The sequence below is a fragment of the Chelonoidis abingdonii genome, chromosome 21 (assembly GCF_003597395.2).
Source record: "Chelonoidis abingdonii isolate Lonesome George chromosome 21, CheloAbing_2.0, whole genome shotgun sequence".
Lineage (NCBI taxonomy): Eukaryota > Metazoa > Chordata > Testudines > Testudinidae > Chelonoidis > Chelonoidis abingdonii.
This window is the reverse complement of record NC_133789.1, coordinates 2,006,648-2,027,146: the sequence shown is the minus strand read 5'-3', so window position 1 is coordinate 2,027,146 and position 20,499 is coordinate 2,006,648. Positions and strand designations below refer to the sequence as shown.

At 49.2% G+C, this 20,499-nt stretch overlaps 2 protein-coding genes and 1 non-coding gene across 4 annotated transcripts in view; all 3 read left to right on the top strand.

The window, feature by feature from the left end:
* Positions 1–1,140: 1,140 nt before the first annotated feature.
* On the top strand, positions 1,141–19,491 carry ODAD4 (outer dynein arm docking complex subunit 4). Of its 2 annotated transcripts, XM_032789003.2 has the most exons (11): positions 1,151–1,528; positions 2,387–2,540; positions 3,634–3,695; positions 8,097–8,256; positions 9,338–9,562; positions 10,508–10,715; positions 12,399–12,485; positions 12,916–13,112; positions 13,321–13,421; positions 14,369–14,447; positions 18,369–19,491. In XM_032789003.2, the coding sequence occupies exons 1-11, from the start codon at positions 1,253–1,255 to the stop codon at positions 18,563–18,565; spliced, it is 1,746 nt and encodes a 581-aa protein (XP_032644894.1). In that variant the 5' UTR covers positions 1,151–1,252; the 3' UTR covers positions 18,566–19,491. The 2 variants fall into 2 exon arrangements, with proteins under 2 accessions (XP_074915707.1, XP_032644894.1); XM_075059606.1 differs by lacking the exon at positions 12,399–12,485 and having other exon boundaries at positions 1,141–1,528.
* Positions 2,853–2,959, top strand: LOC116829929 (U6 spliceosomal RNA). The gene has a single exon (XR_004374837.1). It is a non-coding gene; the product is annotated as a U6 spliceosomal RNA (small nuclear RNA).
* Positions 19,492–20,250: 759 nt separating the features above from the next.
* The window catches only part of CNP (2'',3''-cyclic nucleotide 3'' phosphodiesterase), a 10,231-nt gene continuing 9,982 nt past the window's right edge, over positions 20,251–20,499 (top strand). Inside the window, exon 1 of the mRNA XM_032789006.2 lies at positions 20,251–20,399. Coding sequence (XP_032644897.1) covers positions 20,313–20,399 — 87 coding nt within the window. The 5' untranslated portion in view covers positions 20,251–20,312. The remainder of the gene's footprint in view (positions 20,400–20,499) is intronic.

Sequence of the window (20,499 nt, the reverse complement as noted above, 5' to 3'; positions counted from 1 at the left end):
CGCGTGGCAGGGGTTGTGCACAGGACTGAGGGGACGTGGCAGGGGTTGTGGGGCACAGGACCGAGGGGACATGGCACACGCGTGGCAGGGGTTGTGCACACGACTGAGGGAACGTGGCAGGGATTGTGGCGCACAGGGGCAAGGGGATGTCGCACACGTGTGGCAGGAGGCGTTTTGCACAGGAGCGAGGGGACGTGGCAGGGGTTGTGGCGCACAGGGGCGAGGATGTGGCACACGTGTGGCAGGTGTTTTGCACAGGGGCAAGGACGTGGCAGGGGTTGTGGGGCACAGGGGTGAGGGGATGTGGCACACATGTGGCAGGAGGCGTTTTGCACAGGAGCGAGGGGAGGTGGCAGGGGTTGTGGGGCACAGGAGCGAGGGGACGTGGCAGGGGTTGTGGTGCACAGGAGCAAGGGGATGTGGCACACATGTGGCAGGAGACATTTTGCACAGGAGCGAGGGGACATGGCAGGGGTTGTGGGGCACAGGGGCGAGGGGATGTGGCACACACATGGCAGGAGGCGTTTTGCACAGGAGCGAGGGGACGTGGCAGGGGTTGTGGTGCACAGGAGCTAGGGGATGTGGCAGGGGTTGTGCACAGGGACGAGGGGATGTGGCCGGCACTTGGCAGGACTTTTGGGGCACAAGAGCGAGAGGATGTGGCACACGCATGGCAGGGATTGTGGTGCTCAGGAGCGAGGGGACGTGGCTGGTGCTTGGCAGGACTTTGGGGGCACAAGAGCGAGGGGATGTGGCACACGCGTGGCAGGAGGTGAGGTCCACAGGAGCGAGGGGATGGGAGGACACAACCCGGGGAGATGAGGGGATGCAGTGAGATGAGATAGCACGTTTGGGGGGAGACATAGCAAGGGCTATCGTGAGGGGATGTGGGGACAGAGTGTAGGAGAATGAGAAGTGACGCCATGAGGGGAGGGCCATGGTGTCATCCCGATGTTTGCTTTGGTCAGTGACATGTGTCAGTGTTCTTCATTGGCTCTGAGCCAGGACCAGAACTTCACCAGCCCCACAACTCACTTCCCTCCAAGATTTGATGGCCAGGGCAGAGCAATTTAATGAGGGCAAGGTTATTTCTCCAGTTCTCTAAGTGGGGACCAGAGGTTGGAGCAGGGGTCTGGGCGATAGGATTCCTGGGTTTTATTTCTGCTGATTCTGTCAAGTCACATACCTCTGTTAGCACCATAGGGGTGACAGAATTTACCCCTCGCAGGGGGTTGTGGGACTTTGTTTCTGAATGCTTGGGAATCACTTTGAGATCTGGCTTGGAGGGTGTCACAGACAAGCAGCAGGTTCTATCAAATACAGGTGCTGGTGTGTGCTCCCTGTGCTGACAAGCCTAGCACCTCTGACTGAATGCTTCTCTGTGTTCACATCCCAGGCTCTGCAGCTGCAAGCAGGGAATAAGCACTGCCTGGTCGCCCGGTCAATGTGTTACCTGAAACTCGGGGACACAGAAAATTCCCTGAGAGATGCAGAAGCCTCTCTTCAAAATGACAAAACCTTCTCCAAGGTAAATGGCATTAAGGGGACAAGGATGGGTGTGTACTTAGGGCAGCCTTCAGTGAGTGGGGCACCAAGGGTACATCCACACTGCGCAAAAAAAAAAAAAAAAAAGCGCCTGCAGCAGGGTATCTCTGGGCTTGTGTCTACAGACTTGTGGTCTAAGGGCTTGAACTAGTGTGCTAAAAATAGCAGTGTAGATATTCCTGCTCAGGTTGGAGCTGGGGCCCTGTGACCACCCGCCTTGACTGGGTTTCGGACCTCAAGTGGAAACATTGTCTAGACTGCTGTTTTTAGCACCCGGCAGGAGTCCAAGTCATAGACCCAGGCTCTGAGACTTGCTGCTGTGGCTTTTTTGTTGTTGTTGTTGCCACACAGACAAACCAAGAAGCCAGAGAGGAGCAGCAGGTTGTCAGTCTTCTCTTCCCCACTCCTTGTTCCTGCTCTAGAGCAGGAGATCAGAGCTGCCCATGAGTTGCTGAATCGGCCCTTGTGTTGCCTGCGCTCAGCGTGAGACCCGCCTGTTAGGTCAGGAGAGGGGTTGTCTGGAGAGCTATTCTTCCATCCAGCTGAAAATTCCACATTCCTCAGGAAGACTAGTTTCAGTTGAGGTTTACTGGACACACTCACCCTATATTCCAGCACCACATAAAGAGCTATAAACATTTACCATCTAACAGCAACAGGGGCCTGATCTGGCACCCCTACCCCTTGTAGTGACCCCAAGGAAGTGAAGGAAAGTCACCTGAGTCGTGGTTGCAGAACCGGGCTTTATCCTTGGCACAGATGAGATGGCCCATAGTGCTCTCCTCACTGCTTTGGGTGCTGTTCTTTGTTCCGTTCAGACTGTTTGTTTCCTTCATTACAGGGACTTTACCAAAAAGCTGAGACCCTATACACCATGGGTGACTTTGAATTTGCACTAGTGTATTATCACCGAGGCCACAGACTACGTCCAGAGCTACAGAAGTTCAGGCTGGGAATTCAGAAAGCTCAGGAAGCGATTGACAACTCTGTCGGAAGTAAGATGTAACTGTTTATTGACAATGCAAGTGCATCCCAAAGCAGGGAATTCAGTAGCTAGTGACATTATTAGTTCCTCGTGCTCAGAGAATGAGAGGACATTGCACAGCAAGATCTGTCTGCCTCCTGAATCACATGCAGAATTGTCATAGAATTTCAGGGTTGGAAGGGACCTCAGGAGATCATCTAGTCCAACCCCCTGCTCAAAGCAGGACCAAGCTCCAGACAGATTTTTGCCCCAGATCCCTAAATGGCCCCCTCAAGGATTGAACTCACAACCCTGGGTTTAGCTGGCCAATGCTCAAACCACTGTATTTTTCGGCAGCACATATACTAAAAAATTGGAACGATACAGAGAAGATTAGCATGGCCCCTGCGCAAGGATGACATGCAAATTCGTGAAGCGTTCCATATAAAAATTTTTTTTTTTCTGTAACTGGGAGGCTTCTGGACGCTACAGCGATGGAGCCCATGAATACCTAGCTAGATAGTCTGAGAAACACCCCCACACCCCACAGCTGGTCTAGATAGTCTTGTCCTGACTCTCTCACCTGAGAAGACTCATTAGAACAGCATCTGAATCTCCTTTCCCCCTTCTGGCTTGGCCAAAGCAGAGCACTATCTCCCACTTCTGTGTGTTGCCAGCAGGCAGTTAGCCTGGCAGAGTTGAGAGCCACTGTCTGATTCAGAGAGGGGCATTTTGCTCTAAATATTGACAAATATGATTTAGAAATAACTCTGGGCTGGGGAAGGTCCTGGTGTCCCACTCTGGTACTGCCCCATCTGCCTGTTGTCTCTTGTCTTATAGGTAGATTGTTAGTTCTTTAGGGCAGGGACTGTCTTTTGTTTTACTTGTACAGTGCCTAGTGCAGTGGGATCCTGATCTGTGGTTGTGACCCTCAGTGCTGCCATAGGGGCCACAATAATAATATTTATTATTAACAGATACAGCTGAGCTGTTTCTCTGAGCTGCAGTTCCTGCTTTTAGACTGAAGAGAGGGATACAGAACTTGCCACATATTTCAAATAAACTCTAGGGTCTGTGCGTTGCAGTTCTTGAATGTTTACGAGTATGTTTTTCTCTGTCTGCAGGTCCTTCCTCAGTTAAGCTGGAGAATAAAGGGGACCTCTGCTTTTTAAGCAGACAGGCAGAGGTATGCTGTGAACCACTTTCTCTTGGGAAGCTCACTAGAGATACCACAGTGCTAACCTGGGGGAGCCTTTCTGCAGCTATATCAGAACTACTTCTGGGGTCAGCCCAGTGTGCCATGCGTGGCAGACAGTTCTGCTTTCTCCTTGACATTTTGTGTAGCTGTCAGAAGAGAGCACCAGCCAAGGAGAAACTGAATGCCTGATCTGGCAACTTTCCACCAGCAAAACTCACACCGCTTTCAGACAGACTATTACACAGGAAAGAGAGAACATTAAGAGCATTCTGCTCCCCTTACTCACAGGAATACGTTCCATCAATTTCAGTGGGGCCAGGCTCAGTCTGTAGCCTCTACTTTGGTCTGACTTCGTATTTAAGATTAAACTTCTCAAAAGTGGACACTGATTTTGGGTGGCTCAATTTTTGGGTGCCCAGCTTGAGGCATGTGGCTCCCCAGGAGCGCTGAACACCCGCAGCTCCAGTTTGACATAAGCGGGAGCAGTGAATGCTCAACTCCACAGAAAATCAGGCTTCAAGGGCCTGACTTTCCAAAGGTCTTGCAGAGTCCCTGGACTCCAGCTGGAGCTGTGGCTGCTCAGCAGCTGTGGAAATCAGGACCAACATGTCTAAAGCTGGGCATCCAGAAATAGAGGCCACCATCATCAGTAGCCACTTGGGAATATGTGGCTGATTATGCTTAGAGAAGTACAGTAACTTTAAACTGTTGAGCCATCTCAGGATGCATTTATTATGGGTGTGTTTTGAACCTGGATTAGGATTTGGGATGGGAAGGTGTAGACGTGCGGACTCATCCCTGCAGCGCCGCCTGCTGGTCTCTTCTGGGAATTAGCTCAGTTCAGCTCTGGAGTGCTCTCTGCAGGCCATGATCCACCTGTCCTCTAGCCCCTGTGTCCCTCCCTGGACCCAGTGCCCTTTTACCTGGGGTGTTGCCCCTGGCAGCAACCCCTCAGTCTTAGGGTCCCCCTCCCTAGGAAACCCCTACCCTCTATCCCCACCTCACCTCAGTATAAGGCTACTGCCAGTCATCATCTAGCCCCACACCCTGGGGCAGACTGCAATATCAGCCTACTCATCACTGGCAAGGAGGGTTTGGACCTGCTGCCTTGGCCTACCCCTGGGCTGCCCTCTGCAACCCCCAGTACCTTTTAGCCCAATGCTAGGCCACAGCCTGAGGCTTTCCAGGCTGGAGCTCCCTAGCTCCTCAGCCTTTCCCCAACCCTACTTCACTCAGGTACCTTGTGTCTAGCTCCCTGCAGCCAAGCCCTTCTCCCTCTACAGCTAGAGAGAGAGTCCTGAGCTCTTGGTTGCCCTGGCCTTCTTATAAGGCCCTGTTGCTCAGTTTGGGGCGTGGCCCCAGCTGCAGCCACTTCCCCCAATCAGCCAGCAGCTTTCAGGCCCTTTCTCCAACCACAACCTCCTCCCAGGGCTGTTTTTACCCTTTCAGGGCAGGAGCGGGGGTCCACCCCGCTACAGAAGGCCTGGGGGGATCTTCTCCCCAATGCCCTTTCTCAGACTGTAGAGGGCTGGATGCAGCCCCCCCCTCGCCCCTGCCCCCAAGCCTGCATGCACTGAGTCTAGCACTGGTCAGATGGAAAAAGCAACAAAGAGTTCTGTGGCACCTTATAGACTAAGGCCTGGTCTACACTACAATTTTAGGTCAAATTTAGCAGCATTACTTCCATTTAAGCCTGGACCTGTCCACACGACAAAGACCTTTTTTTTGACTTAAAGGGCTCTTTACATCGATTTCTTTACTCCACCTCCGACAAGGGGATTAGCACTGAAATCGGCCTTGCCAGGTCAAATTTGAGGTAGTGTGGGGTAGTGCGGAGTGCACTGACAAACAGAGGCTAGCAAGACCATTCCTTACCCATCCTGGCTAATAGTCATTAATGGACTTAACCACCATGAATTTATCCAGTTCTCTTTTAAACCCTGTGATAGGCCTAGCCTTCACAACCTCCACAGGTAAGGAGTTCACACCGTAGCCTGGCCAGTCATTAAACTGGTTTTCAAAGCTTCTCTGATGTACACTGTGCCCTCTTGTACTCTTCTAACCGCCCTGGTGTCTGGCTGCATGTAATCAGCAGCCAGGCGATTTGCCTCAACCTCCCACCCCGCCATAAACGTCTCCCCCTTACTCTCATAGATATTGTGGAGTGCACAGCAAGCGCTAATAACAATGGGGATATTGGTTTCACTGAGGTCTATCTGAGTCAGTAAACTGTGCCAGCACACTTTTAAACGTCCAAATGCACATTCTACCACCATTCTGCACTTGCTTAGCCTATAGTTGAACAGCTCCTGACTGCTGTCCAGGCTGCCTGTGTATGGCTTCATGAGCCATGGCATTAAGGAGTAAGCTGGGTCCCCAAGGATAAGTATAGGCATTTCAACATCCCCAATGGTTTTTTTCTGTTCTGGGAAGAAAGTCCCTTCCTGCAGTTTTTGAAACAGACCAGAGTTCCTGAAGACGCAAGTGTCATGTACCTTTCCTGGCCATTCCACGTTGATGTTGGTGAAACATCCCCTGTGATCCACCAGTGCTTGCAGCAGCATTGAAAAGTACCCCTTTCAGTTTATGTACTTGCTGGCTTGGTGCTCCAGTACCAAGACAGGGATATGGGTTCTGTCTGTCGCCCCGCCACAGTTAGGGAATCCCACTTCAGCAAAGCCATCCACTATGATGTGCACATTTCCCAGAGTTACCTCCCTTGATATCAGCAGCTCTTTGATTGCATTGGCTACTTGGATCACAGCAGCTCCCACAGTAGATTTGCCCACTCCAAATTGATGCCTGACTGACTGGTAGCTATCTGGTGTTGCAAGCTTCCACAGGGCTATCGCCAATCGCTTCTCAACTGTGAGCAGCAGGGGAAAGCAAGTCAAAAGTTACATGAAAGTGCCCTTACACATGCGAAAGTTTCGCAGCCACTGGGAATCGTCCCAGACCTGCAACACTATGCGGTCCCACCACTGTGTGCTTGTTTCTCGGGCCCAGAATCGGCGTTCCACAGCATGAACCTGCGCCATTAACACCATGATATGCACATTGTCAGGGCCCGTACTTTGTGAGAAGTCCGTGTCTACATCCTCATCACTCTTGTCACCACGCTGCCGTCGCTTCCTCGCCTGGTTTTGCTTTGGCAGGTTCTAGTTCTGCATATACTCCAGGATAATGCGCATGGTGTTTACAGTGCTCATAATTGCCGCGTTGATCTGAGCGGGCTCCATGATCCCAGTGCTGTGGCGTCTGGGCTGAAAAAAGGCGCGAAACGATTGTCTGCTCTGACGGAGGGAGGGGTGACTGACAACATGGCTTACAGGGAATTAAAATCCACAAAGGGAGTGGCTTTGCATCAAAGAGAAACACAAACAACTGTCACGGAATGGCCCCCTCAAGGACTGAACTCAAAACCTTGGGTTTAGCAGGCCATTGATTTCACAGAGGGAGGGAGGAAGGAAATGAATACAAAATAAATCAGGTCTATTTCTTGTTTTGATCTACTCCATCTATCTTTTCCATCTTAGGCTGGCAGCAGACGGTGCAGTTTGACTGCTAGCCATTGTCATCTCCTGGGTGCTCAGCAGAAGATGGGAATGACCTGGGTGAGTCACTCCCATATCTGCCCAGGAGCCCCTGACTGACCTCACCGAGGTCGGTTAAAAGAGCACCCAGGAATATGACGACAATGGCTACCAGCTGTAATGCACCGTCTGCTGCCAAAAGGCAACGAGCTGCTGCTGTGTAGCAATGCAGTCCCATGTCTGCCAGCACCCAGAAGACATACGGTGACGCTGAGCTGAGTGGGCTTCATGCTTGCTGTGGTATGGCGCCTGCACAGGTAAACCAGGGAAAAAGGCGCAAAACAATTGTCTGCCATTGCTTTCACGGAGGAAAGGGGTGGAGGGCCTGACGACATGTACCCAGAATCACCCACGACACTGTTTTTGCCCCATCAGGCATTGGGATCTCATGGGATCACACATGGGTCTGATAAAGTGGGTATTCACCCATCTAAGCTTATGCTCCAGTGCGTCTGTTAGTCTATAAGGTGCCACAAGACTCTTTGCTGCTTTTTACAGATCCAGACTAACACGGCTCCCCCTCTGATACTGGTCAGGTGGAGTCACTCAAGAGCAGTGCAAGACACTCTCTCTCCAAAGGGGCAGAACTCCTGCTTTTATAAAGCTGCTATCCTAGGGAGCGAGTGAGTGGGGGTGCTTGGGACTTTGATCCCCACCAAATCAACAGGCTAGTCTTGTGCCTGTGTCATTATCTCCTTCATGAATAAGGAATTTGGGAAGTGGATCCAAAAGCGAGCCCTTTCTGCTTGTGTCAGTCTCCCTCTCCTCTGCATCCTTCTGTTTTGTTCTGCGGCAGAGCAAAAAAGTGAAGCAGAAACTTCAGGTCAAAGCCCCCAAAAAGGATCAAAAGCAGCAGAGTAAAGTGGGGCCCATCAGGAATGAAAAGACCGAACGGCAACTTCTTGGAGAGCTTTATGCTGACAAGGCCTACTTGGAGAAACTCCTCAAGGATGCAGGTCTTTCTTTATTTTATTTAACTAAATATAACAACATGTTATTCCTCTTGGTTCAGTCAAATCCATTTTCCCCTTTATTCTGTTATTTATGACTACCAGGGGACGCATCACCACTTGCGTAGCACATACTAATGTTTGCAGTTGTCCCAAACCTACAAATTACTTGATCCAGATTTGTACAAGTTACTCAAGTTTCCAGGACCAGTGTTTGTAACAATGTCTAAATAAGTTTTATCCTTTATACTTCCTTATTAGTTAAATAGCAGCATTCTGTAGTGAATAGTTCAGCTATCCACTAACACCAGCCCAAAGCACGCAACACCAATCAAAATAAAAAGCAGAAATTATATTATTTTAAGTACAAATGTCCTAGTTGATTAGATAAATTAGTGTTTGAATTAAGTGGAAGGCATCAGTAACTGAGTTTTGCTTTGGACTGATCAATGTCATACGGATTTAGAAAAGGATCAGATTTCTGAGTTGGGCAGAAAATGCATCCCTGTTTAATTAGTTTTCTTGAGAAATATTTCCCCAGGAACATAGGAGAGTTTGAGGCTTTAGTCTCGTTACCTCGTGTTACATTACCAGTCTTCATAACTTGCATGGGTCCATCCTGTCTTCTGAGACTTTAAGAGTTCTCACAGTATTCCGTTGGGACAATCCCTGGAATCCAGAATGCCTACATTCCGTTAAGGTGCCTTCTACCCTATAAGTGGATCAGATAGTTTCTCATCTTTTGCTGTGGCCCAGTGGGACAGGTATCCAGATCACCAAACTTCACCACCACTAGTGCTCACTGGGCCTCTCCTAGGTTGTTTCACCTTTGAAGAGAAGGATTAAAGGGGCCCTGGTCACTGACTCTTACAGGTCATGCCTACGTGGCAGGTTTAGGCACAACAGCAGAGGGTGGTGAGATGGTAGGGGAAGCTAGCCGTGCCGCCACCCATTCTGTATCTGTTCCAGTGATTATTAAAGGACTTAGTCTCCTGGGCGCTCAGTCTGGGGCTTGCACTAAAAATGTGGCTTCACTCCTCAGATCCTTTAATGCTCTCTCCTGGTTCTGCCTTTCACTGATTTCCAGACTTGATCAAAAGCAGCACAAAGCATGGGATGACAGTGGAGGACCTGATCCTGGGGGGGATTAACTACCTGGACACCCGCACCGAATTCTGGCAGCAGCAGAAGCCCATCTACGCCCGTGTGAGAGACCGCAAGCTCATGCAGCAGAGATGGCTCCCAGAGAGAAAGCGAAAGCCATCGGAAGTTGCCAGATACATCCTGAAGAGCATGGAAGAAATTGATATGTGTAGGTGTCCCACATGGAAGCAACAAGAGCATTGTGACTGGTGGGCAGCTACAGACCAGATCAGCAGGAGCACTGCGTTCAGAGGGTTGTTATAGCAGGTTTCAAAATGTGTTCTGCTTTTTCCTGCCTTTCCCAAGCAAAACTTTAGTATAGAATTTAACACACTGGGGTATTTTCCAGCTCCTCCTACACTCAAGGTATCCCAGAGCGCAGTACAGAGCAGTGCTTTGGACACTAGAACTCTGTAGGCAAATGCAGTGTGCTTAGCAAATGCCCCTTGGAGAGGCCAGGGCACTGGTTCTTCTTTACCGTATTTGAAAAGTAACAAGGACAGAGAGGGCTAGAAGAATGAAGAATCTGCAGGGAAGGGTCTGGAAGGGAGGAGAGAGGGATCCAAGCCATTTCTGCTCAGTGTTTCTACTGTATGCTTTGTAACTCATAAGACCTCCGTTGTCATCACTGAGGCTCAGTTCCTTTCACCTGCCACTGAATTGCCCCCAAATGTGGCAGATGACAGAGCTACGCAGTGTAGTCTGGTGGTTTAATTGCCACAGCACTGCACAAAGGTGGGACAGGTACTAGAGCCACATAGCGCAGCGTGAGGGACTGACCTGTAAGAGATGCCATAGCCAGTGTTGTGTTTAGCACTTAATCTCAGATGACACATTCAGCTCCCACACTGCATGACTAGATTCTTCCAGCCCATCTTCTGACTGTGGGTCTCATTCTCCATTGTCCTCCATGAGGGGTTTTCATTTGCACCTGTGCAAAGTGAGTACAAAATGGTACCAACGCAGACCTACAGTGGTGGCAGTTATTTTACACCCACTTTGCACAGGTCTAAATGACCCCCTGAAGACCCAGTGGAGAATCAGGCCCTGTGTCTCCTCAGCTGTCCCTGTGCTCCAGACTTGGTTCTGACCGTTCCTCTCTCTGTGCTTCTAGTGTTGACCAGTAGCTGCCCTGAAGGAAGCTGTAAGAAAGCTGAGCATGTGCTAAAAACAATTCAAGGTTGGTCTGAGGATGAAATTCCCAACAAGAACGAACTGATTGGAAACCTCTACAGCTGCATTGGGAATGCTCAGATAGAGATGGGGCAAATGGGAGCAGCACTGCAGAGTCACAAGATGGATCTGGAGATCGCAAGGGAAAAGTGAGTGCTCCAAAGCTCAGTGTTAATTTGGGATGGGCAGGGAAAGGCGGTAATGGTGGCGGTAGGAGCTCAGGTGGGAAGGGCACATTGCCTGACTGAAGGGCAATTCTCAAATAATGCTTTGACTTTCTACAGCACTGCTCTTCTGGAGACCTGATGTTTCTAGACACAGTCATTACCTGCCCTCACAGTATCCATGGACATATCATCATCACCTTGGTACAAACACGGAGGCTGAGGCAGACCAATGTACGTGTCCTTCCCCAGGACACAAACCAAATCCATGCCAGAGCCAGGGCTGGCGCCCAGGGCTCTTGATTCCCAGCTCCCCGCCCTGCCCCAGGCAATGCTTCTGCCTAAGAAAATGTTATAATCCGATTTCTTTATAGGTTTCCTGGCTGGGGAAATCATTTTCATTTGAGTCATGATGTCAGGAGTGGACCCAGTAGGTCCAGCCATCCGCTCCTGCAGAAAATGTTTTGCAGGATCTCTCAGGTGGAAGAGAACAGAGCAGATTGGGCATTATGTAGTCCTCTCCTAATGGAGTTTTGCAGAGCACTTCACAAAGCAAGGAAGTGCCTGTTGGACGGGTTTGGATTTTTGCTGCCAGTGCAGTGATTAGGCAGGGAGGAAACATTCTCTAGTGGTTAAAGTGCAGGACAGGAGTGAGAAGATCTGGGTTCTGCTGTTCACTCACTGTGTGACCTGGGGCAATGCATTTAGGTTATGTCCACACAGCAATTAGACCCCTGCAGCTGGCCTGAGCCCGGAAGTCTACGCAGCAAGGAGACAGTTCCATAGCCTGAGCCTAAGTCAGCTAGCACATGCCAGCCGTGGATTTTTCTTTGCTGTGTAGACATACCCTTAGTCCCCCTCTGCCTCAGTTTCTTCCTTTGTAAGCTGGGGATAGTAAAACTGGTTCATATCAGAGGAGGGGAGTGAGGTCATTAACATTTGTAAAGAACACGTAGAGCTCACCAGGGTGCATTATTATAAAGTGAGTAGCCATTAGTGTTGTCCAGGAGCTCACACAGAGCACTGGACAGCAGAGCCTGGTTACTGAGAGTGAGCGAATACAGACCAGGACACTGAGATTCTCCTTTTCAACTACTGAAAAAAGCTGCTTTGTCTCTTCAACTGCCACCAGAGACATGGCAGCTGTCTCAGCGCAGTACCCCACTGCAACTTTAAACGGGCCCTATCAACTTGAAATCTACTTAACTGAACAGAAAAATAGTTAAAAGTACTTGTAAGTACTACGTCTGCCCCTTACTCCCCCCTACAAATGGTATACTTTCCAAATACAAAATGCTTTTCTCGCCCATGTTGCTATGTGAAAATCCATACAATTGACTGACTACACAGAGGGAATAGTGGAAGTGACTGCACACAAAACGTGTGTTATCAAATGCACAAAAAAAATTCAAACAAACAAAAGTGGATAAAGCAGAACCATTCCACCCCACTTCTTTCTTCCAGCTACAGTAATCTTAGGTGTTACTTAGAACAGTCGTTGGTAAAAAGTATTTCAAACTGACAGTGTTCCTTTAGTGCTGTCTGACATTGTTATGTGAGCTCACTGAACCAGTGAATCTCAAAGAGAATATAGAGGGAGCCTAAGAAAATGCAGGATTATTCAGGGGCAAGACTCTTTGAAGACCTCATTCTTTCACTTCAATGCAGTGATCTGCCAGATGCCGTCTCCAGAGCCCTTGACAACATTGGCAGGGTTTATGCCAGAATTGGCAAATTCCAACAAGCTATTGACACGTACGTAACAGTCATAACATTACAGGTAAGAGAGCAGATTTAAAATTAAATGGGCATTGCTTGGTCCATGTATTTAATTACACTGTCAGCAAGGGGCACTGCTGGTGCCAGCTGTGATGTGGACACCCGCCACTAGGAGCTGAACTGGACAGGCCACTGAACAGCCATCAGATGGTAACAATTTCCAATTGCAAGGATTGATCTTGCCTTGGTTCAAACTAGCAGCCCTGAAAGTAAATGACTTTGTAACCCACCCCCAGAGTCTTCCAGACTTTCTGACTTGCTCTCTTTCCAAACATCTAAGTGGCCTCAGCATAATATACTTTGGGTAATGGCAGCATCGGGAACCGTTTTAAGGGTTTAAAAAGCCAAGAGCCAACACTATGCTCAGCCTAGGGTAGCAGAAGTAACTTTCTTTTCCTGTGCAAAGATGGGAGGAGAAGATCCCACTGGCAAAAACTAGCCTGGAGAAGACGTGGTTATTCCATGAAATTGGCCGATGTTACCTAGAGCTTGATGAAGCAGCAGAGGCCCAGGATTATGGAGAAAAATCCCTCCAGTCAGCAGAGGAGGAGGGTGATGTTGAGTGGCAACTCAATGCTAGTGTGCTGGTTGCACAAGCACAAGGTAAAGACATCATTGCAAAATTTGCTTTAAAGATGGCTGACACTGAATCTACTCCACAGCTTCATTAAAACGGCCTGTGCCTTCCAAACAATCCCACAAAGTCTCATTTGAGCAAAAGTCTTTTCAAGACAGGCTTACTGAGCTAACATACTAGTTTTCTCTTGTTCTTAGTCCTGCATTCAAATGGATTCTTGTTTGTCTGTTACAGTGAAACTCCAAGACTTCCAATCTGCAGTTATGAACTTCGAAAAAGCTCTTGAGAAGGCAAAACTCATTCATAACGATGCAGCTCAGCAGGCCATCATCATCGTAAGTGATTTACTATAATCAAGAGAGGAGTTTTGGAGTAATGTGCATAAGTTACCGACCACTGTTGTTCTTAGCCTGTGGGGCCAGGGATCCAGATCAAGGAAGGAATGCCAGCTGGCAGCTGGGGGATGAGGAAATGAAATGGGTCACAAGAGGAACAAGGCAGTCTCTGTCCCACAATAAAAAACATATGAAACCTCTTGAGTTAGAAAACTGAATGTGAGCTAATGCTGGAAATATATGGGGTAAAATCTTGGACTTGTTGGAGTCAGTGGCAGAACTTCTATTGACTTCAGTGTAGCCAGGAGTCAAATTCTGCCTTTCATTGCATCCAGGTGCATGCCAGCATGCTCGTGGCCACCAACTGGAATGTGAGGTTGAATGTGGCCCCCCTGTTCTGGCCTCTCTGAAATATAGAGAGGCTGCTCCGCATGACCTCCATGACAGGAACATGGGTCTTGGCTGTGAATTGGGGTACATGACTTGCATGTTATTGGCACATATGCTTGCTGCCCTAGCAATGGTCTGCATGCATAGGTACCCCTCCAGGTTATTCATAATCTCATTGGAGTAGATCACACAGAACAGTGCTTCTACAGCATGAATGTGTGCCTGTTTGGGGAGCCCTTAAGCGTGTTTCCAAGCACAGGGGAACCACCTCTATTGGAAAACCAGTGCTAGCTGTGTGGGGTGGGGGGATGGGAGGGAGAGCAAGGGATGATCCCAGCTGAAAGGTGCTAAGGAGTATTTTAGCTAGAGTAGTGCAATCACAGTGGGGCGGGGGAGGAGTGGAACAAAGAGGCTCTTCACTGCAGGTAGCTTTAAAGGCACCAAAGGAGCAAGGAGTGATGGGAGAGGGGACAGCAGAGAACAGGACAAACATTTGAGTAGGCCTGTCATGTGACTGGAGATTTAGATTTGTCACTAATTATTCTTGTCAACTTCAGGCCCTGGATGATGCGAACAAAGACTTCATCGAAGAGTTGAGAGCAGAACAAAGGACAGAGAGACTTGAATCTTTCAGAGGTACTAATTCACCTGGGAATCGGTGTGTAAAAATGCAGAAAGTTTTGCTTTAAAAGTAAAATAGTAAAGAGTAGTGACCCCCCAGTGAAACGGGCTGGATACCACTGACACTGGAGGGCCATAGCACCGCCCCCTGCTAGCTCAGGCCCCAATCTCTGACCCTCTGCGTGCAGCTGCAATAGGGAGATTAGGACCCATTTTTCAGCAGTGGTACTCAGACAGGCTTACACTGTTGGTAGCAATGAAGCAGTTGCCCTATTGCTGAGCAGTGAGCACCAGTATTTCTTGTGTACACCCACCCTCTATAAACAGTGTATTGTGGCAGAAATAATTTCACACAGAATCACAGAAATGTAGGGCTGGAAGCGACCTGGAGTGATCCCCAATTCAGGCCCTTGCGCTGAGGCAGGACCAAGTAAACCTAAACCATCCTTGACACGTTTGTCTAACCTGTTCTTAAAAACCCACTAGGATGGGGATTCCACAAACTGTTCCAATGCTTAACAATCGTTATCATTAGAAAGTTTCTCCTAATATCTAACCTAAGTCTCCTCCTCCTGCAGATTAAGCCGATTACTTCTTTTCCTTAACACATTTGAAGACTGTTGTCAGGTTCCCTCTCTATCTTTCCTCAAGACCAAACATGCTCAGTTTTTTAAACCTTTCCTCTTAGGTCAGATTTTCTAAATGTTTGATCATTTTTGTAGCTCTCTTCTGGACTCTCTCCAATTTGTTCACAGCTTTCTTAAAATGTGGTGCCCAGAACTGGACACAAGACTGGAGCCAACCTTGTTCGTCTGCTTTCTTGAAGTCCATTGTCCTTGTTCTGCTGCTCTTTCTCCTTCCTTGCCTTAGAAGTGGTAGATCTATCATTTCATGATCGCTTCACCCAAACAGCCTTCCACCTCTGATTTGCAGCCAATTCCTCCCTGTTAGTCAGAATCACGTTTAAAATGGGCATCTCCCAGGTTACTGCCCCCACCTTCTGAAACAAGACGTCGTCCCCAAGACGTTCCAGGGGCTTACTGGACATTTTGTTTTGCCAAATTACTTTTCCAACAGACATATGAGTAGTTAAAGTCCCCCATTACTAGCAGGTCTTGAGTTTTGGATATTTCTGTTGTTTGTTCTGGAAATGTCTCATCCCCCACCTCCTCCAGATTCGACAGTCTATATAGTAGCCCCCTATGGTGGCATCTCCCCTGGTTTTCCCCCCTTTTATCTTCACCCAAAGACTTTCAGCTGGTCTGCCTCTCACCACCTTCTGAACCTCGGAACAGAAGTATAATGCAACACCTCCTTCCTTTTTCGCCTGCCTGTCCTTCCTGAACAAGCCGTACCCTCTATCCAAATATTCCAGTCTCGAGATTCATCCCACCAAGTCTCTGCGATGCCAGTTGAGTCGTATTTTAGCTTATGGCTCAGATTTCCAGTTTTCTGTTTCTTCCCCATACTCCTTGCATTTGTCTATAGACATATGAAACCATAACATGGCTATGAATGGTGGCTTTGCTTTTCATCAGTGAGGTTCTGATCACCAGCTGGTGTCAATCAACATCTCTCTGACTTCTATGGAGCGATGCTCATTTACACCAGCTGAGGATCTGGGCTCGATTCTTTTAACACATGTTAGTGCCGCTTATAAACAAGACATTTTCCAAAACACAAAGTGATTCTTATAAAGATGTTAATTGCTCCAGTGCCCCAACACCACAGTGATGGCCTAGTAAGAACCTAAATAGACAGCTACAAAATGTGATTGTACCTAATGCTGCGCGAGTATGAGACATGCAGGAAAGAGGTAGCGGGAAAAGCTCAGCTGGCTTTTGGAATCCACCTGAAATAAACTGTATCCAATTTCCCATCACCACCTGAATAACTCCATTCCCTTGGGAGCAGCCGCAGCAAGACGAGAGTCAGTGCCAAGGCGACAACGACCCACAATTATCAATCCCAACTTGATTACAACAGCCACTGCATCTTCTTTCCTCCGTACACATGTAACTGCTGTCGACACTGGGGGGGATTACACCAGAACAATGGGGGCAGAACGGAGTTTAAAAATAGCCCTGAGCTGTGTGATGCTTATGGTTACCTGGGCTGCAGCCACTGATGAGGGTGTAAAAGTAACGGGAGAAGAATTCAGTAGACAACGCAGAGATTTCCATGGATATAGATTTAAGTGTGGTATCAACGCTGAGCTGTAGGTGGCAGCATTTGTCCAGTTTCCCTGTCCCTTCTTGCAGAAGGGGAACAGTCCACTCAAGCACCAGACATGCCAAACCTGTGAAATAAATGCAGAAATGGGGCTTGTTTTTGGCTTAATTGGCTTGTGAGTTGCTTGTTGGCTAGTTTTTGGTTGGTAGCTTGTTGCTTCTTTTTTTTGATTGGCTCCAGCAAGCAGGGGCAAGGGGCAGGAGAGAGTCAGGGGTGCACAGCGGCCCCACCCCATCCCAGACTGCACGCCGGGGATCTAGTCACAGAGTGTTGGGGTTCTTAGGGACTGGCCTGTTTTGGCCTTGTTTTGAAATGGGATTAGCTTGATTTTTGGCTTATTGTGACAGTCGGGGGGAGGTGGGGGCTTATTTACTGCGTGAATGTTGGCAACTGTGTCAAGCATCCCGTCTTAGAAGATAATAAATGTGTCATTTTGTAAGTCAAGTCTGCAGTGAAGTCTTTGGTGGGTGCTCCAGCTATGGCAGGGTAGGGAGGAGCATGGAAGAAAGCAGAGGGCATGATTCTCCACTCATTGGAGGCAGTGAGCAGGGCCATCCAGGGTCTCACAGAGTACAGGGTCACCACAGACCCCTTGTGGGAGAAGCAGCTATGTAACACTGTGGCAGAGAGTATACTCAAATGGATCCTCAAGAGTGAACATATTTGAAATGTTATAAACCTGAAACCATTTTATACTGTGTCTGTTACACATAATACCCTGAAAATTTGGATCCCATATTTATACACTGAAATATAGCCCTAATACACAAACTGGGTGGTTAATACAGCTGTAATAGATCCTTAGCTGATGGGGCCATTTAGGGATTTGGGGATTGGTCCTGCTTTGAGCAGGGGGTTGGACTAGATGACCTCTTGAGGTCCCTTCCACTCCTAATCATCTATGATTCTATACACAGGAGGCCCTGCTCCTGCAGTTGGATCTGGGAGGGCAGCCCCTGGGTCTGAGATTGTTATGTAATAAAATAAACAAAAATATAAATGAGATACACTGTTACAATATCCTGTATATATGTGACTATTATGCAGCTATATCTTAATCCATAAGAATAAATGTTTCAGTATATGCCACTTATTTAAGTATTAAAAAGAGTGCCAATTTAATATTGAAATCTTAGCTGCTTCATTCTTAGAATGCTATTTGGTCTGATAGCCTGCAGGATATGCACTGCTCAGAGTTAGGCATGCAGGTCTTGGGCCGGGTAAATCTCGGTATGTGTGTAACAGATAACTAGTTTGATATACATCCTTCTGTTACGCACGTCTGGGTTTAATGTACTGCCCCCGAACTGGCAAAGGAAAGACCAATGCCCCTTGAGCCCAACCACACCCCTTTTCCCAGCAACATTCTCCTCCACCTCCCCACTGCCCTGGGTGACTAAGCAGAGTTCACCTCTTTTTGTGCAAACACGAATTCCAAACAGATGCAACTTGCCTGCTCTGACCTGCAACTTAAGCCCTTCCTCCAGGGATGACTTGAACTTGTTGAAATGAAACAAAAAAGGTGGGTGGAGGGGGAAAAGGAAAGACACTCTCAATGGGGTGGAAGAGCTTGGCAGCCCTGGTACTCCTCTCCTCTTTACATGCCCTCCAGACCTGGAAGGTGCAACTCCAGTCTCTGCTAAGCGCTTGGTGGGCAGGAACTCTGCTGTTCTGTTAAGAAACCTGCTCTGATTTTTTTTCCAGATTATGATTATGACGATGACTACAAGGAAGGAGAGGAGGCCGAGGACCAAAAAGAAAGAGAAGAAAACAAACAAAAGGAGATAGAAAAGGAGGAGAATGAGAGAAATGGAAGAGGAGAAGAAGCAGAAGGAAAAGAGGAGACAGAGGGAGAGAAAGGGGAAGATTATGCAGAGCCTCATCAGGATTTGCCTGAATGAAGAGGCAGCATTTCCCCTGGAAGCCACTCATTAGGGTTAAAGTTTATGAGGGTTGCTGGCTTTGCAAACAAGTGCATTTTAGTTAGTGTGAAATGGCCCCTTTTTTCCCTGGACATGGAGTCAGCCTCTTCAGACTGGGGGCTGCCCTTGCTCTTTGCTGTCCCTTTTAAAAATCGTTTTTTTTATGTTCCCAAGCCTTCCATTCAAGGCTGATTAGGTTGTTACAGTGGGAGGAGTTCGGTTACTTCCCTCCCCCTCCCAGCCTTTCAGCCTAGAGTTCAGAGCCAGGTCTGTGCTAAGACGCTTTTCTCATATAGCTCGACCAGTACACTACAGAGGCAAAGTGCAAAACTCAGCAATTTTGCCAGCGTAGCTTATTCCAGCCCCTCTGATCAAACTAAGCTATACTAGCAAAAGCGCCTGCTTGCTGATCTACCTGGGGCTTGCTGGCACAGCCATATGTATCAGGGATCCCGTTTCATTACACCCCTGGCTGATGGAGCTATGCCGGCAGAATTTGGTGGGGTAGACCTGGCCCAGGACTTGGACACAGAGTCAGACATTACAGAGAGCCCAGTACTGGACCTGCTATGCAAGGGCAAAAGTCCCATCCATCCAGTGGGTGCACCGTATGCACTAGCACGGCAGCACTGGACTCTTGCAAGTATCTTTGGCCCACCGGGACAGTTGCAGTCATGGCAAAGTTGGGTAACATGACGGCAGGATTACGTGCAGCTGACTCAGTGGTGCAGATCCTCCAGGCCACATCCAGGGCTGACCGATTCCTGCAGGCTATGAGCAAGTGCTGGGGTGAGAGTGACCTAAGTAAACTGGGGCTTTGGGTCACTGTGAAACTTTCATGCCGCCAAGGAAATGTTATGTTTAGTGTATGTGACTTGTAAATAAATGATGCCAATAGTGATGGCCACAGCTTGCCTCCTTGAGAGCACAAACTACAGCGCCTAACAGCTAGTGCCTTCGCTGTAGTGCGGGCAGGAGCTGCCCCTACTGTGCCTTCTCTGTGGGAGCTGGGCGCATAGTGATTGCAGAGCCAGGCATGGGTCTGTTCCTTTTAGGCAGTGTGCCTGTGTGCGATAGGACTAGCCAGGCGCTGCAGCCAGACGGCTGTTGTTCGCCATAGGATCACGGTTGTGAAGCTAAATAAAGTGTTAGCTATTCAGATTGCAACCAAACCCCCCGACAAACAGCCACCCACTGTAACTGATGGCTGCCTGACTTTGCTGGGAGCCTGAAACAGCTCCAGGCGCTGCCCCATTCATCGGTGCTTGGAAGCTTTGCCCATAGAGCGCTATTGCCGCTACCTTGGCTGATGGTACTTTAATGGGCAACACTGTTAACGGGCTCATTGCTCAAAGCAGCTCAGGAGCAGGAAGCTCAAACTGGTGCTTTAGCAGTTCCAATGTGGGCTGAGGTGCAAAGGCCTGGGGGGGGGGAGGGGGGGGGGGGGGGGGGGGGTGTGAATGAAGGTGGGTGTCCGTCTGTGTGCAGGGCAGCTGTGTGCGTTAGGACACCGCAGGCTCTCACCCCACCAGGCGGTTTCCCCTTTGCTAAGCGCTCAGGGTGCAAACCGGGGCCCTGCTGCTCTGTGGCTGGTTGGGGGGTGGGGGTGGCTGCAATGCTCGGCTTAGCCGCTAGGGGCGGCTGGCCGACAGGCCTTTGGACTGCGCATGCGCATTGGGCGCCTCCCGCCCTGCCGCCGGCGCGCGGCCGCCCACCCCGGCGGGGTATGAAAATCGCGGCGGGCGGGCCCGTGACAGAGCCGCGTCCGCTCCGCTCGGCACCCGCAGCCCCTGCAGGCGCCGCCCTCGCCATGGTGAGCGGGCTCGGGCCGGTCTGCGCGGGGCGGGGGGCGCTATGGGGGTAGGTGAGCGGGTCTATAGGGGAGGTGAGGGGGTCTATAGGGGGTAGGTGTC

Coding starts and splice junctions, on each gene's coding strand:
- ODAD4 (XM_032789003.2), top strand. CDS start 1,253: ATGCTTGGGAATCACTTTGAGATCTGGCTTGGAGGGTGTCACAGACAA. Junction 9,563..10,507: donor CATGGAAGAAATTGATATGT/GTAGGTGTCCCA, acceptor CTGTGCTTCTAG/TGTTGACCAGTAGCTGCCCT. Junction 14,448..18,368: donor GAGACTTGAATCTTTCAGAG/GTACTAATTCAC, acceptor TTTTTTTTCCAG/ATTATGATTATGACGATGAC.